The sequence below is a fragment of the Amphibalanus amphitrite genome, unplaced genomic scaffold (assembly GCF_019059575.1).
Source record: "Amphibalanus amphitrite isolate SeventyFive unplaced genomic scaffold, NRLGWU_Aamphi_draft 000048F_arrow, whole genome shotgun sequence".
Taxonomy (NCBI): Eukaryota; Metazoa; Arthropoda; class Thecostraca; order Balanomorpha; family Balanidae; genus Amphibalanus; species Amphibalanus amphitrite.
This window is the reverse complement of record NW_024881544.1, coordinates 1461779-1479307: the sequence shown is the minus strand read 5'-3', so window position 1 is coordinate 1479307 and position 17529 is coordinate 1461779. Positions and strand designations below refer to the sequence as shown.

Genomic DNA, 17529 nt, shown 5'->3' with positions numbered 1-17529 from the left:
ATCTCTAATTCAACACATTTATTCAGGTCACAAAATGTGACATGCAAAACACGATTACAGTGACCACACAATACCATGCTGTGACCGAAATATGGTAATTTCTGCTGATGTCCCCACACTACCGTCCAGTCCATGGGACCCCCAATCCCACCGATGAGTCGCGTCCCACCGTGGGACATCCGGTCACATGACCGCCGGGTCACTACAGGGGTCACCCCTTCCACCGCACGGCGGGAAGGGGACGCCGCCGATATATCTCAACCCAATCAGCAGACGTGGGGTCATCGACCCGATCTGCGACCCCGCCCTGGGGCAGGCTCACATATCAGAGACGCACGCACGCACACCGATACTCGCACACGCACACACGCGGAAAAAGGCGGAGCTGACGGGAGTTCGGAGAGGGGGAGAGAGAGAAAGAGAGAGAGAGAGAGAGAGAGAGAGAGAGAGAGAGAGAGAGAGAGAGAGAGAGAGAGAGAGAGAGAGAGAGAGAGAGAGAGAGAGAGAGAGAGAGAGAGAGAGAGAGAGAGAGAGAGAGAGAGAGAGAGAGAAGTTCAATGCTCTTCGCATCTGTCTGCGCATAGGGTCATCGTCCCCGCACACTCTAACTAGCAGTTATGGATCGCCTCATCATTCTGAAGTTCGTCGAATATCGAGAAGCGCATAATGATGTATGTGTGTACTATGATGCTCTTACACGATCATTTACGATAGCTGAGATGATTATTTGTGAAATGGATCATAATATGTTTACATTTAGTGATTGCTAGGTCCGTACACAGATATGGATCCTGGCGGCATATATAATTCATTAGTTACATGCGACGTAATTCATCGCCGGCATTTCGTTTATGAGAAATAAGAAATGGCGCATCTATCCAATGGTCCTATTTGTCCTGATTACAACAGTTGTTACAAAATGGCTTCTTATGAAAACTGGCGAATAATATATTCGCCATACGGTACCTATACCGTGTTTTGCGCTGCTCTAACACTAAGACCGCGCCCGGACCGGCCCTACAGTGGTATGACAATGCGTTGATCACGATTCGTCAAAGTCAGATGTTATCTTATGTCGAGGTCAAAGTATTGGGGTTTTTGGGCTGCATTGGATGTCAAGCTTTGTGTTATTTTCCATGAACGGACAAAGTCGGACATATACAAAATTGTTCCTAGGTAGTGACGGAAGGGATCCTTTTGTTAACTAAACGTTGGCATAAACTTTCGAACCTTTTGGATGTAATGCAAATAACGCTGCATGCGTTAAAATCTCTCACCTCAACAACATCGAGCCAGTGAAGCTTTCTAAATGCGCGGAGTCATGCTCTACAGTCTGTACAGCTGAATCAGCGCTTTGGACTTCCACACCGGCCAGTCTCCTTCACGCTATTCGCTATGCCTATGCCTTCTTCAGCTTATTAGACGGGTGCCAATACCGTTCTAATAAGCCGTCGATGGCTGAGGCAGCTTTCGTCTGCGTCTATTCACTTTCCGTCAACTGGTTGTCGCCAGCCGGATTGGGGCCACGCGTCTCACTTTCTGTCTCTGTGTCTGTCGTGTCGTTAGTGAGTAGTCGGAGAGAGAGAGAGAGAGAGAGAGAGAGAGAGAGAGAGAGAGAGAGAGAGAGAGAGAGAGAGAGAGAGAGAGAGAGAGAGAGAGAGAGAGAGAGAGAGAGAGAGAGAGAGGAGAGAGAGGAGAGAGAGAGAGAGAGAATCAATCAGGTGGAAACGAAATGATTAATTGGGTCTCATCCGAAAAAGTTTGGTTTATGATGCTGAGAGAAGTCCAGCAATTCAAAGCGTTGATTTTTGCCGAATCTTGCATGTATTGATGACGAACCGTGCACGCACAAGGCGGTACTAATTAAATTAAATCAAATATATCCCACAGAAGAGGGAAATTAAATTCCACACATACTTGTAAGGCGGAATTAAAGACCGCTTAAGAAATTTGCACCAGAATGAAAGCAGGCAAGTGAAGAAAGTTCTACAAAGGAAAGCGTTAAACATCCTGACGCATTGCTTACTCCTGCCATCTGACGCTGACCTGATTATCTTTGCCTGTTTCTTGTCTTTCTGCTGACCTGAGGTCAGTTGACTCGAGGTCATCACGGATAGGGCACGGCCCATGTTTGACCCGGCCGGTGGCCTGTCATCGCCCTGGCCCGGTGGTGACTGCGGCAGCGGCTCTGGAGACAAGGCCGGCCTTTCCGGACCGCCGCACACAGGTCGCCCAGGGGAGACATTGGGTAACCAGCGCTAGGCGTGGCCCCCAGCCGAGGCCTTGGGGCGGCGGGCGGCGGGCGGCGGGCGGCGGCGGCGGCGGCGCGGCGGGGGCGGAGTGCTGTTCCAGTCGTCTCGGTGAGAGGAGCTGCGGCGCGCGGTGCAGCGGTGAGCGGACCGGACAGACACTCAGTGAGAGCGCTGACAGCGCCGGGACTGGTCGGAGGGTGACGAGGCAGTGAACGAGCCACCATGGCCTACAGAGCGCAGCGCGCCCACCACCCGTACGAGGAGATTGAGTACGATGAGAGTCCGTACGCCACCCGGCCCGGTCCGAGCCGCAGCGGGTATCCACAGCGTGAGGAGCAGACCTACGACTACCTGCCGATCCAGCGTCCGGCCAACAGGTCAGTGCGAGGTCAGAGGTCAGGTCACCGGCCGTCGGCGGTGGGGTGGTCCCACGAGAGCCCGCCGGCCGCCGAGGTTTGATTAGGCGGCGCAGGGTCAAATGGCGTGTGCATTGTGCAACCGGTGGTCGGCGCTGTAATCGCTGGTCGTGAGGTAACACAGGGCATGGGAAGTGGCGGTCGGTGATGATATATCACCGTCTGAAAGAACCTGATACACAGCCGGTGAAAAAGAGCAGGGATTCTCGGTCGTTCTCAAAATTATTGCTTTTCATTGTGTCAGTTGCGATACATGAAAAATAACCGCAAGCATTTGAAGAACAGGTTTCGTCTTATTCATTTTACGCACATTACGGACGTTTTTGATATGGTAAGGAAATGATATATTGAAAATAGATGATGGTATTTGGAAAGTAAGATATTTACTCCTTTGGAAAAAGCTTATAATGCAATCCACTCTACCTATATCATCATTATTCTTGCTTGAATACTTTTGATGTAAAAAGCGACTTCGTATCCCAGAAACTGATCCTTCCTGAGATTTGTCCTCGAATTTCCCTCGCCGTTGGGCCGCGTGTACCTACATGCTCTAATTAGAGGTGAAATGACTCGCCATAGCCGGCTGGCTCCCCGGGCTACAATTGATAACATGGTTAGCTCCTCATGCGCGACGAAACTGTCTCATGACAGACAAACTCGGCTGCGTACGACGTCACCCGACTCCATTACGTGTTTCACCACAAAAAAGCGACGAGACGACCCCCAGGTGTCTATAAAAACTCCCAGGGTGGTGGCCGAAAGTGATGGATACTTACCGCTACAAAAACGCCAAGCTATTTGATCGGGTGGTTGTTCTCTTTGATCCCCTTACCCGTCCTCAGAAATTTTGTCGTTTCTCCAGTGCGCTGCCCTCCTGTGATCTCTGTGTATCTGTGTAATTAATCATCCGTGTCATGGACGAACGACCTGCAGCCGTGAAAGGACGTTTATCTTTGGGCGTTTCGTAAGCGCCATCTGTTGTCACGGCTCGATCGGGCGTGGCGGTGGGCGAGTCGGTGATCGGGACAGATGTCAGCTGCTGGTCCCCTGAATTGAGTCATCGTTTGAGAGCTGGCCCGGCTGTCGCTCTACGGGTGCCCAGCTGCTCAGCTGAGAGCCTCTACCTTTCTAATTGATCGGTAGACTGTCCAGTGTCCGCTGTTTCAATCATCCCACATCTATAACCAGCACGACTGGGAGTCGCTGGAATCGCAGTCTTCCCAACTGTACAGCGTGGGCGACGGCGCCGGCTCGCTGGTTTCTCCGTCAAACTCAGACCCGGTGCCACGCCACCGAGTGTGTCGTCAGGCGCAGATCTGGGTCGGAATCTCTGTCGGCGGCTCCAACCGGTGCTGGGCGTTAGGAGTCGGCAGCTGACCGGAAACTAACCTGTTGGGTGCTCGTGACGACCGACAGTGGACTGGAGTCAGTGGAGCGAGTCTCCCGCTGTCAGTCGGGCTTTGGAAGGGTCAGCCATGACAGACCTACAGGTCGACACCAATGACAGACCACCAGGCTATAAGAGAGCGACAGTCATGTGGGAGCCCACACTCTCGGTAATTGCATCCCACATGTTGCTGTACCGGTCAGCGGGACTGCCGGGCAGGTTTCCGGTGTCCGCAGGGTGCTCGAAGTCCTGCGGCACCGCCGCCGGCCAGTCCGGTCCTACCGGTCAGCTGCAGAGAAAGTTTCCCTCCAACGGGCCAGACTTCAACCGTCGCGGCTGAAGGTAGCAGTAAAATCTGTCGACAGAGGTGCTCAAATATGCAGTAAAACGTCTATTGAAACCACAGATTGCTCAGTTGTGTTGATAGCGTCGGTATGGGTATTACAAGACTGTATCTAAACCATGCCTGCATGTATGGCAATCTGAGAGCACCATCAGACCATTTATCGTCTCGTTTAGAGATTGTCTCCTCAGTCATGCGTCTCAAACGTCTCGCGGTGCCATGAGTTCCGGGAATCTGTCTGCTCTGCCCGGGCTCGTCTGGGAGTTGGCCCAAAGCCGGTCTCACTACACCGCCCGACCGGCTGACCAGCCCAAGTTTCGTCACGACTCGGGACTTTCAAAAGACCCCACTGGAGAAACTGTGATCACTGGAGTGATACGACCCCGGCCAGATAGGGACAGACCATATCTGGCAAACATTATGCTCAGTTATGCTCGCCTGCGCTTGCGCTCTATCTGTGTTGTTCTGACAAAGCGTTGTTTTTGCCGATCCGCAGAAATGACTGATGTCTGTGGTTTGAACAAGCCCAGTGTGATGACCGCACAACACGGCTAGACAACGGACTTTAAAAACTGGCTCACCGTAAGCTTTCGGGTGATGCTTTCCAGGATTTAGTCGAACTCATAACTGGTTAGATAATCCAACAAATCGCAAGGTGTCGCTACTCGTGCTAAAAAGTCCAATTCAATCCTCGAAGCTCCTGTCAAAGCCAGACCATAAGTTCAAAGCTGGAAAGTGGAGACCATTCGAATTAAGCCTCCAGCCTCCAGAAAAGCGGCGGGCAGGGTGGTAGCGTGACAGAGCCGGATGTAAGATCCCGAATGCGGCGCGTGGCGAGAGAGAACCGCCCAGTCCGGGGAGAGAGATTATACCACCTGGAGAGCCCAGCTGGCCGCCTACGCTACTCAAACCTGACACTGCTTCCGCTGTATGTAAATTGTAACCTTCGGACGGAGGATGTTTCTTTCTACCTGTGTGTCCTTTTCTGTAAGCTGAAAGTGTAACCGTTTCTGTTTTCTTTTTTATCAAGTATAGGTCAGGCAGACGACAAGTCTTAGGTCTTTGTGTGCATCAGCTGTCCCCATCAAGAATCTGGGTCTACCACAACAGTCTAACCCGCCGGAGGGCTCCCAGTGCCCCCGACCGCGGTGACTCGGTCGGAGAACAATACCGGCCGGCCGGTCTCTCGAGCTGCATTGTTCGGGCGTGGGGCGCCGTGCGTGCAGCCAGGCTCCAGCGGCTTGCACGCCCGTGCCGTGCCGCTCGGCTGAACGGCCGGCCAGTCTGACCGCCCAGCGCAGCAGTCACCGTTATGTGTCGCTCTGTGCATTGAGACCCCACTGCTCTGTCATGCCGTACAGCCGACACTGTTCGTCTGGTTTTGAGTCCACTGGCTGTGAAGCTTTGCAAGCTGCGGTGTAGCCTGCTGTTGATGAATGCTGGTGCTGACCTATACTGGGCCTCACGCAGGCCGGCTCGCACCGCACGGCCGACGTTTTCACTGCGCACATGTATCCACTTTCCACCATCCATATGATTCGGCTTTGATCAGCGCGGTAAAAACAGACGAGTCTGAATCATTGTTCTCGTTAGGGATTTCTCCTTGGCTCGGCGGATTCTCACCAGCTGTCAGCTATTCGGGCTCGCTGGTCTACCGTCGACCATCTATCATCGACCATTCGACCATCGACTATTGACCGTTCGATTTTCGACCATTCGACCATCTACCGTTCGACCATCGACCGTTCAACTATTAGCCTCAGTTGATACAGCTTCATCATTGCGAGTCGATACACCATCTATGTTGCACGGTTCGTCCAGCCCAGACAGACCATTCGGCATCCAGTGATGAGGAAGAAAATCGGACGCCGGCACGCGCCGCGTTTTTAGGCCTACCTGCCGTGTCAGGTGTGACAGCCCGACAAGGCTGACAGGTGTGTAGGCTCTGACTGGTGAAGAAGAGTGCCCCCGGCGGCAGATGCTCAGCGCATCCCGTCTCGGAAGGATAGAGCACAATGGGTCAGGAATGTGAGCCTGTGTGGCCAAATTTCACCGCTAGATGTGGAAAACGGACGCGTCATCGGTGTCCAAAACCGCAGCATTAAATGATCCCGTTTCAGAATTATTATATGATTTGCTCAGGAGATCTTGCAGAGCGCTTGATCGCTTGTGAATGCCTGTAAAATGTCAGGTTCGACGAATGTAATGCGAATCGCTGTACAGTAAAAGTGTCTGGCGTCTCTGATCTCTGCACGATCACTGTTATCCGGTCATCCATGTCCGGGGTGGTCAGGGCCGCGCTCTGATACTGGAGACGTGTGCACTTTGCAGAGTGCAGAGAGTCTGGTGATGAGCAGGGGCGTTAATTCTCACTGGGCCTGCAGAGGAGGCCGGCGACGGACTGAGGTGGCGGAGTCCGGTCCGGCCTGACCAGTAGCTCCGGCTCAGTTGGCACCTAGCGCCGGGCCGCCCCCCTCGGCGCGTCAACCAGGGGCCGGCGTTAGTCAGCCCGGCGGCCATTCCATCTGAGGGGGCAGCCAGCCCATCTGCGGCGGCTCACCGCAGCGTCGGGCCGCTAATCTGGCGGCCAAGGCCGGCGGGCTGCCAGGCCGGGGGAGCCGCCTGCCGAGGAGCCGCCGGGCCTCCCCGAGTGGCACCGCATGGCACGCCGCCGCCGCCGGAACCAGCCCCCTCTGCGGCTGCGGCTCTCCGGACAGACATCCGGGTTCCACTCCCCCTGTGTGAGCGTCTGTGTGAGATAGGGGCCGTCTGAGATACGGCGCGCACGACACGAGTGGGTGGGGCGCCACTCGCCGCTCCTACACACAGACACGCAGCCGGCGGCGGCTATCGGGAGCAGATCTTTCCTCAACGGACCATGGCATGTATCTCCTCTCAAGTGAACCATGGATTACTGCACCGAAACACGACTCTGCATGAGAACTGCCCCGGTATGAGATTTAGGAGCGGCACAAAACGAAACCTTGCCTGCCGTTGGGTATTGGTATGAAAAAACGATTCGGGTATTGCTTCAAGTACTGCCTTTGAAATAACAGGCTGAGACGTTGTTTTATCAGATGAGGTTTAAGCCAGGCTACAAGATGCTATAGCGTCCTGCTCAACGAAATATTAGCTTCTTTTAGTGTTCTGGTCAAGTAAGAAGCTGACTTGCAAGTTGCAGAAGCAAAACATTTCAAGGACGGATCTTCCGCCATTCTAGTGTCGGTCGCCCTGATGACATCCGGTCTACAGCAGATGCATCTTTGAGATAGCCGTCCTGGACTGGTCTGTATCTATCAGGCTGAGTCTGAGCCTACGACTGGCCGTCTGACGGGGGCGGGGGCGGGGGCGGTAGGCCCACCTGCTCACCTTCGGAGCTGGCTGGCTGCGCTCAGCAGCCGTCCCGGCCTTGACAGGGCTCTCTCCGTTCAATCGTCTGCAGTCTGCACCCGGCCACTGCCAGCCGATCGAACTAGCCCCCTTCTGCAGGCAGGCCGTATTAAAGACAAGCGCTCAGGCCGGTGAGGAGAAGAGAGGTCTGTCTGAGAGCCCATACTGCAGAAAGGACAATCGAAGGACGGAAGGACACAGTTCAGTCTGAGGAAGCCAGGCAGGCAGGCTGACGAACGACAGTCTAAGAGAGACTCAGAGTTTGGGTCTGGGCGTCTGAGAGAGACGAGCAAAACAATGGATGAACAGTTTTCGTTTCTCCGTTTCCGTCATTTGATGCAGATGTACCGCGGGGTAGAGGGACTGCGCGATGACATGTGACTATTTGTAATCATGCCCGAGGCGATGTGGCGGTAGGGTAATAAGCGTGACAGTAGCTGCGGGTGCCTACTCAATCAGTTCGCCTGGGCGGTCAGTCCTGCGGCCTAGTTCCCACAGGCTGTCGGTTGTGATGGGTGAGACTCGTCCTTCCCCCGTCTATACCGCGCGCCGCCGTGGCCCAACCGGGTTCTGTCGGAGAAAGTGAGCTGACCGACGCGTCACAGCTGCCCGGCCACAGCCACCACAGCCGAGCTGTGGGCGGGTTTCATCACGTTACCGTGCGCTGAATGTCGCCGCGACTGCAGCTGCCGTCGCCAACAACATGCGTTGTTGGCGACGCAAGGCGTTTCCGTCGAATGTGCAGCAACCGGCCGTGGTTGGATGGCTCCGCCCGATGTCGCCCGACCAGCCACCGCCTATGGTGACACCTGACATGTCATCAGGCGATGTCATCTGACGCGTCACAAGGCGCCGCTGTCTGCGTTCCGGAACATGGGCCAGCTCACTGCGACCTTGTCCCAGGAGGGGTCCGGTTGGGATGTTGCTCACTGTGGAAATTCCTGTGTCTGGGACGGACACCCCACTTTGCATATGGAAAAGGAACACAATTTATGCAGGCTTGATCTCAGTCTCAGTTGGCAAATAGTTGCAACTGCAAGCATTTTCGGGCTCTAAGTGTTTGCACATTACTAATCGTATAATCGTAATCGTATATCAATCGTAATCAAATAATCGTAGTACTACTAAACTAATAATAGTAGTATCACATTCAGCTAATATGCGACGATATGTGCTAGACGCAAATGACGAATGTGCAAAATATAGGGACTTACCCCAAAAAGTGAACTTTATCTAGCCTGGTCACATCAGTGAAGCGAGCGTTGGGTTTACTAGGAATTCGTCTACTTTCAGACTGTTCAGTCTCTATGTATGTCACGTTATTCGGACTTATATTTTACTGGCCAAATTAATTCAAGGCCATCCACACATAATGAGAAACATCCTATAAAGATGGCGGCAAGATGACGCCCGCCAGACCTTGGAAGAGGCTGATCTTGGCTCGTTTATCTCGCGAGCAGTCTGAGAGGTATGCTGAGGATTTTGACAAGTAACTACAGACGGCCATGTAAGACGCTCAAACCGAGCCCTAAGACCCACATCCTGCTGGCAACGCCAATCCCATATCTGAGGACATATCTCTGTCAGGAAAGGGTTTACACAATCTACAGACCGCATGTTAGCATTGAGTGTCCATGACAGACTCTCACTTGACCATCTCAAATTCCTGCTCACTTTTAGCCAGTTTGGTAATGTTTCTAAACCACACAATGCACACCACTTTCATTTGTTTGTGGATTTTCCTTCCTTTTATATTCTTCTATTCTATTCAACTTTCGAAACACTGAACACCAATTTTCGAACTCTCTCTGCACTCTACAAGGCTTGTCACCGACGAAAGTGTTCGGACCAACCCGCGCTACCGCTGTGCCGCCGTGATAGCCGGCCGGCCGCCGTGCCACCGCGGCGCCGCCGCCGCTCTTTGCAGCCGTCCCGCCGCCGCACCGCCGTCACCCTGTCCAGACTCAAGATGAGTTGTGAAGCATTGTGTAGGGCGGGGCCGCGAGCAGACGCGGCCGGCGGTCGGTACGCGTGCCGCCGACGCTGCCGAGCCGCAGCAGCGCCGCGGCCGCCACCGAGACCGAGATATAAATTAAAGACACGTCGTTTTAAGGCACGTAGGCCGCCAAGCTGGCGCCTTCAGCCACCTCCCCGCTGCAGTGCAAGTTTGCACTCGTTTTGCACACGTCTTAAGCATTGCGTATAAAATGTGGGTCACGTGCGACCCCGGCAGAGTCTCACTTCGACCGTCGCGCTGTGCGCACGGACTGATCTGCCCCGCTCGACGCCTCGCCCGGCTGAGCGGGGACAGAGCACAGAAGCACGCGCGCAGACCGACTCTCCTGCGCGCAGCCGCGCCCGGCGGGGCAGTGTCAGTGCTTCAGATTGTACAGCGAAAGTGAATTGTGCTCCGTGTCTGCGTGTTTCATCTACCGGTTTTCTTCACAACTGCTTCCGCTTCTTGCTTCGCGTATACTTCAATAAATCCTCTACGGGAAATCTTCACGTCTATCTACTACTGAAAATCGCCGAATATCAAAAACCCAGGAGCTCACATAGCAGGCGGGCGGGCTACGAATGTCGCACAAACTCACCGAATAAAATACAGTCCACATCCAACCAGAAAAGAACTCCGAACGACAGTTTGTCGGCGACATTTGCTGGTCCTCCGGGCCGGATCCTGAACTATGGCAAGTGGAGAAGCAAGCCCGTCTCTAGAGCGAATGGGGGAAAGTGACAAAGAAGAAACCGCTGACATGGAAGAAGTACCAGCTGAACCAGCCGCTGCAGGTCAAGGACAAGCTGCAGTGACTACAGCCCAAGAGGAACCACGAGAAGGCCAATGCTCCAACGGGGAGTGGCGGCACCTCAGACAGGTGATAGGTCGTCATCGGGCGGCTCTCACAAGGATTTTCCGGCGCGCTGAAGCTCTCGTGATAGATAGAGCCTCACGCGTCCAGCTTGGAAATATCCGCAGAGAAATGGACAGCGCTTTCCAAGCGTTGATGGCCGTTCACGAATGTATCTCTGGATACACGCAGAGTGAGGAAGAAAAAGAAAATGAGGCTCAGTACTTAAACGAAGTTCGTACGGAGAAAGAGAGAATCGAGGAGAAAATCGAGACTTTCATGACAAGCACCACAGACGAACTACAGCTGACCTCTACGAGACAGACTGACTTCAGCGAGGATGGAGGAGGGCAACCTGAAGACGGCTTGGGACGCTCAGTGTCACGCATGACCCGTAGCGTCGCTCGCCGAGCAAGGTCACAGGTTAGTGGCAGCTCGGCGGCCTCTCAGGCATCAGCTGAAGCCAGGATATCATCCAAACTGAAGGAGTTGCGTGTGCGCCAGCTGGAGCGAGAAAGGACACGAGAACAAGAGCTGCGCGAACAAGAACAAAAGATAAAGCAACAAGAGCAAGAACTGCAATACGAGAGAGACCTTCAGAAAGCCAGAGATGAAGCTGAAGCTGCCCGACTGGAGGCGGACCTGAGGGAAGAAATGGAAGACGAGCTCAATGCAGACAGGCGAGACGATTTTGTGGATGAAAATCTGGGAGAACCAATCATCGAGAAAAGCGTTTCTCAAAGGCCGAACTGTTTCAGATCACAACTTCGTTTCTCCGAGCCAGTCTCCATTACGCCCAGAGAACCTCTAGAACCTCTAACCGAAATCAGAGAAGAACCTCCGCAACTAGAACCTCCACGAATGGCGCCCAGTCCCGGTATGTCCACAAGCCAGACGTCATGGATAGATCAGCTGCGACCGACAGCTGCACCACGTCCGGCTCCTACGACATCCGCGTTCACGAAGAGCATCCCCCGTCTCCAGCTGCCGACCTTCTCAGGCAAGCCGTCTGAGTGGCCGCGCTGGATCGGACTGTTCCGAGCGCTCGTGCACGACCAGCCATCGCTCAGCGACGCGGAAAGAATGGCTCATCTGCAAGTGTCAGTGATGGGACAAGCGCAAGAAGCCATCGCTGGCATGTTATTTGACGGCAACCTCTACCAACAAGCCCTCAAAACTCTACAAGATCGTTTCGGCCGAAGCACGGATGTGATTAAGGTACATCTCGAGAAAGTGTTCTCGGCTGAACCTCCTCAGAAGAACAGTGTTCGATCGTTAGAGTACTTCCATTCCGCCCTGCACTGCGCGGTCACGCTCATGCAGGCCCAAGGATATGAGGCGGACCTGTACAGCACAGAGAATCTTCGAAGAACGGTGGTCAAACTGCCAGAATATCTACGGCGTGAATGGGGTAAACATGTGCTCGAACTCCACCCAAGACATCCATCACTCATCGACCTGGACGTTTGGCTGCTGAAGCAGGTCCAAATTGCATCGCTCTGCCAAACCGCTGAAACGCCGAGTGACAGGCGGGGGAGAACCAGAGACCAGACGACCAAGCGAGCAGCGCATGCTACCGCAACTTCGTCACCAGCCTCTCCATCAACGGCACAGAAACCAGGTGGGAATGCGTCGTGTCCGAAGTGCGGTGGTGAGCACAGACTGCACCAGTGTCGTGAGTTCAAAAATCTGGACATCGAAAGAAGAATCGACCTAATATTCGACAAGGGACTGTGCCTCTGGTGTCTGCAAAGGGGACATCTCGTCAGAGAATGTCACAACACCAAGCTCTGTGGTGTAAATGGGTGCCAGAGACGCCATAATCAGCTGATACATGGCAGCACCAAACGAACCACGCCCCTCACCGACCGCTCGGGAGCCGTAGCCAGTCGGCCTGCCAATGAAACAACTTCAGCGGCAGAAGGAGAAGAGGTACGTGTGGTGGCTGCATCTACCTCCATCGGAAAGACGGGCGGAACTCTTCTACAAATCGTTCCAGTTCGAATTCATGGAAAGAAGGCAGGAACTCACCGTGACACCTATGCTCTTCTCGATTCAGGGTCAGAATCTTCCTTCTGCAGTGAAGTTGTGCTGAACCAACTGGGAATCACAGGACAAAACGAACAGCTGTGTCTTCAGACAGTGGAAGGAACTGGAAAACCTCAAGCATCAACTAGAGTGAAGCTAGAGCTGAGCTCTGCGGCCTCTGGGGAAACTCGAAGAATCATCGTGCCTGAGGCGTGGTCTGTTCCATCTCTCGACATCTCCATGCCGAACGTCTGCAAGAAGCAGCGGGAGAAGTGGCGTCACATCAAGGACTTGGACATTCCTCAGTGCTCCCATGGACAGGTGGAACTGTTGCTCGGAGCTAACGTCAGCGAAGCAGTCATCCAGCAAGAGGTCCGGGTGGGTCAACCAGGCCAACCGATAGCTGTACGTACTGCTTTTGGTTGGACCCTGACTGGCGCTGTGTCCGACCTGCACCCTGGAAAACATGGACGAACTAGAAGAGCGATGTTCATCCAGAAAGGCTCCGCTGCTGACGAGGAACTGGACAACATGCTGAAGGACTGGTGGACAACTGAATCCTTCGGAGCCAAGTATGAAAGGTCAGTGTCACAGTCGAAAGAAGACCGTCGAGCGCAAGAGCTTCTGGAGTCAACAACCACCAAGTTAACCGGCAACCGCTACGAGACTGGCCTCCTCTGGAAGACTGATGACGACACGCCGTTTCCAGACAGCAAGGTGATGGCTACAAAGAGACTACATGGCACCGAGAGGCGTCTGGTAAACGATCAAGAGAAAGCAGCAGCTTACCAGGCCACGATCGATGCATATGTAAAAACGGGCCACGCCAGAAAGCTGTCCAGGGAGGAGGCACAGCTCCGGCTACCCAGACGCTGGTTCCTACCACACCATGCCGTGACTAATCCCAATAAGCCAGGCCGCTTCAGGATAGTCTTCGATGCGGCAGCCAGATCGTACGGAACATCGCTGAATGACAAGCTCCTGACCGGACCAGACCTGCTGAAGAACCTCACCGGCGTCCTGCTCCGTCTCCGAGAAGAAAAAGTCGGCATGGTGGCAGACATCCAAGAAATGTACCACCAGGTCCGTGTCATCGAGAAGGACCGACCTGCGCTCAGCTTCCTGTGGCGCGACCTGGATCAAACTAGAGAACCAGACATCTATGAGATGCAGGTGACCATATTCGGCGCCAAATCGTCTCCAGCGTCTGCCAACTACGTCCTCCAAAGAACAGTCGCGGACCATGGAGAAGACTGCGGGCTGCCAAAGAAGGCCGTGGAAACTGTGAAGAACAGTTTCTACATGGACGACTTCTTACGATCAGAAGAACATGAAGATGATGCGTTGAAGACGACGAAGCAGGTGACAGAGACACTCTCCCGAGGCGGCTTCCATCTATCCAAGTGGGTAAGCAACTCGAGGCGCGTACTGGAGAGCATTCCCCGAGAGAAGCGCGCCCAGCCGGAACTAGACCTCACAGAAGCGGAGCTGCCCACACAAGGTGCCTTGGGAGTGGTCTGGGATGCTGAAAAGGACAGGCTGAGCTTCAGATTCCGAGACTCAAGCGTCCCGATGACAAAGCGGGGAGTCCTCCAAAGGACTGCGTCGATCTTCGATCCTCTGGGTATCGCCGCGCCCTTTGTCATCAGAGCCAAAATGTTCATGCAGCAGCTCTGGACCAAGCAACTGGACTGGGACGACGAGCTGGATCGTGAGGAGCAGAAACAATGGGAAGAATGGCTCCAAGAACTGCCAGCACTGAGAAACATCAGTGTCCCACGCTGCCTCCGTCCAACATCAAGTGACACAATAGCGCGTGAGCTTCATGTCTTCTGCGACGCATCAGAGGGAGCGTTCGGAGCAGTCGCTTATCTCCGTACGACCTCACCAGACAGCACGCATCACTGCTCGTTCATCATGAGCAAGACACGAGTTGCACCGCTGAAGAGACTGTCGATCGTCAGACTGGAGCTGCAGGCAGCAGTGCTCGCAGTGCGCTTGGTGGACGCGCTCCAAAAGGAGATACCAGATCAAGTCAAGAAGGTCACCTACTGGAGCGACAGCCGGGTCATCCTGCAGTACATCAGCAACGAGAGCAGACGATTCCATACATTCGTCTCAAACAGAGTGGCAGAAATCCACGACCTGTCAGACAAAGGTCAGTGGCGGCACTGCCCAGGACGACTCAACCCAGCCGATCTGTGCTCCAGGGGTGAGACAGTGAAGGAGCTCGCCGACAACCCTCTCTGGCTATCCGGCCCAGACTTCCTCCGAGGCGACGAAGAAGGGTGGCCAGAGCAGCCTCACGTTCAGAGGCTGGCTGAAGAAGATGTAGAAGTGAAAGTTGGAGCCTTCGCCACAGTCACGGTGAGGGATCCAAAGGCAGCACTGCCGACACCGAGCAAATTCTCGTCTTGGACCAAATACAAGCGCACGGTGGCCTGGATCCTGCGCTTCCTCCGCAACTCGAAGCTGAAAGGCGAGCAGAAGCGACAGCGAAACCTAGGCCCACTGACCGTGTCAGAGCTCCATGACGCGGAGAAGAACATCATCCAGATGGTGCAGACGGAGGCCTACAGGACCGAGCTGCAGCAGTTACAGGCGGGTCAGCAGCTCAACAAGAAGAACGGCATCGCCGACCTGTCACCAATCTTGGACGCTGATGGCATCTTACGAGTCGGGGGGCGACTAGAGAATGCCCCACTGGACGAAGACGCTCGCCATCCCATTCTACTCCCAGCAGGTTCTGATGTGGCGAGGATGGTCATCTACGAAACGCACCGTCAGCTCATGCACGCCGGCGCAGAACACACCCTGAACGAAGTTCGCCAGAAATTCTGGATTCCGAGGGGTCGTTCGCAGGTGAAACGAATCCTTATCGACTGCGCCATCTGTCGCAAGAGAAGGGCAAGACCTCAGCCTCCAAGAATGGCCGATCTTCCCGCTGACCGGTTTAACACCTCCCATCCGTTCAGCTTCGTGGGGATCGACTATTTCGGGCCGCTCACAGTCAGGCGGTTCCGCAAGACGGAAAAAAGGTACGGCCTGCTGGTGACGTGTCTGGCCACGCGAGCCATTCATCTGGAAGTGTCCAACAGCCTGGATACTGACAGCTTCCTGATGGCCTTCCGACGGTTCGTGGCACGCCGAGGTCGTCCAAAGAAGGTTTTCTCCGACAACGGAACAAACCTGAAAAGCGGTGAACGTGAACTCCGAGAGGCACTAACACAGTGGAACCAGCAAAGGATCTCTGACGAGCTGAGCCAGCAGCAGATCGAATGGTGTTTCAACCCACCAGCCGCGAGCCACATGGGCGGCATATGGGAAAGAATGATCGGCGCAGTCAAGAGAGCGCTATCGGTCGTGCTCGGCGGCGAGGTGACAACAGACGAGGTGCTGTCAACTGTCATCTGCGAAATAGAGAGCATGATCAACAGTAGACCGCTGACACACGTCACAGACGATGTGAGAGACCTGACAGCTCTCACACCGAACCATTATCTCTTGGGGAGGGGAAGCCGTTGTCTTCCCCCTGGAGTCTTCAGCAGCCAGGATCTGCACTCCAAAAAAAGATGGAGGTACGTTCAAGCACTGACGGACCATCTCTGGCGAAGATGGAAAAGGGAGTACCTCCATACCCTGATCCACAGGAGAAAATGGCAAGCTGACCAACGGAACCTAGCAGTCGGCGACGTGGTGCTGCTAGCAGAATATGACACGCCCCGAGGTCACTGGCCGCTGGCGCGCGTGCTGCAAGTGTTCCCGGGGCCTGACGGCCGAGTCCGCGCCGTACAGCTCAAGACGGCAGCAGGTGGTACGTATACCCGGCCTGCCACGAAGGTGGCGCTTCTGGAACTTGCCCCGTCGCCTCCTCAGCCATCTCATTAGCCGACCGAACGCAAACAAGAAATGATGCTGGCTGACGAAGGACTGACCAGCCAGCGCCCCCGAACCAGTTAAAGTAAGGAAGAGTGTTGTGCGTGTACGTGCTTACCGACGCACTCACTCTTCATTCGTGTTTTGCTTTGTGAATATGAGCCTCGTAACTCGCGCATAACGGCCGTTTGTGTTTGGTAGTTTATTCGATTTAGGCGTGTAAATCCTACTTGTTTGAACGTCTTTGTCGGTGATCGTGTCATTTTGTGTTCTCCCTGTGGTCAAACACGGGGGTGGAGTGATGTCACCGACGAAAGTGTTCGGACCAACCCGCGCTACCGCTGTGCCGCCGTGATAGCCGGCCGGCCGCCGTGCCACCGCGGCGCCGCCGCCGCTCGTTGCAGCCGTCCCGCCGCCGCACCGCCGTCACCCTGTCCAGACTCAAGATGAGTTGTGAAGCATTGTGTAGGGCGGGGCCGCGAGCAGACGCGGCCGGCGGTCGGTACGCGTGCCGCCGACGCTGCCGAGCCGCAGCAGCGCCGCGGCCGCCACCGAGACCGAGATATAAATTAAAGACACGTCGTTTTAAGGCACGTAGGCCGCCAAGCTGGCGCCTTCAGCCACCTCACCGCTGCAGTGCAAGTTTGCACTCGTTTTGCACACGTCTTAAGCATTGCGTATAAAATGTGGGTCACGTGCGACCCCGGCAGAGTCTCACTTCGACCGTCGCGCTGTGCGCACGGACTGATCTGCCCCGCTCGACGCCTCGCCCGGCTGAGCGGGGACAGAGCACAGAAGCACGCGCGCAGACCGACTCTCCTGCGCGCAGCCGCGCCCGGCGGGGCAGTGTCAGTGCTTCAGATTGTACAGCGAAAGTGAATTGTGCTCCGTGTCTGCGTGTTTCATCTACCGGTTTTCTTCACAACTGCTTCCGCTTCTTGCTTCGCGTATACTTCAATAAATCCTCTACGGGAAATCTTCACGTCTA

At 54.7% G+C, this 17529-nt stretch overlaps 1 protein-coding gene across 9 annotated transcripts in view; it reads left to right on the top strand.

The window, feature by feature from the left end:
• The window catches only part of LOC122377619 (serine/arginine repetitive matrix protein 1-like), a 72390-nt gene that overhangs the window by 27997 nt on the left and 26864 nt on the right, over positions 1 to 17529 (top strand). For 3 of the 9 annotated variants that reach the window (XM_043357859.1, XM_043357866.1, XM_043357865.1), the window contains exon 1: positions 2338 to 2629. The exons of 5 other annotated variants lie outside the window; for them this stretch is intronic. In XM_043357859.1, coding sequence (XP_043213794.1) covers positions 2475 to 2629 — 155 coding nt within the window. In that variant the 5' untranslated portion in view covers positions 2338 to 2474. Of the gene's footprint in view, positions 1 to 2337; positions 2630 to 17529 lie in introns of those variants that run through there. One more of the 9 variants, XM_043357862.1, reaches the window with a different exon arrangement.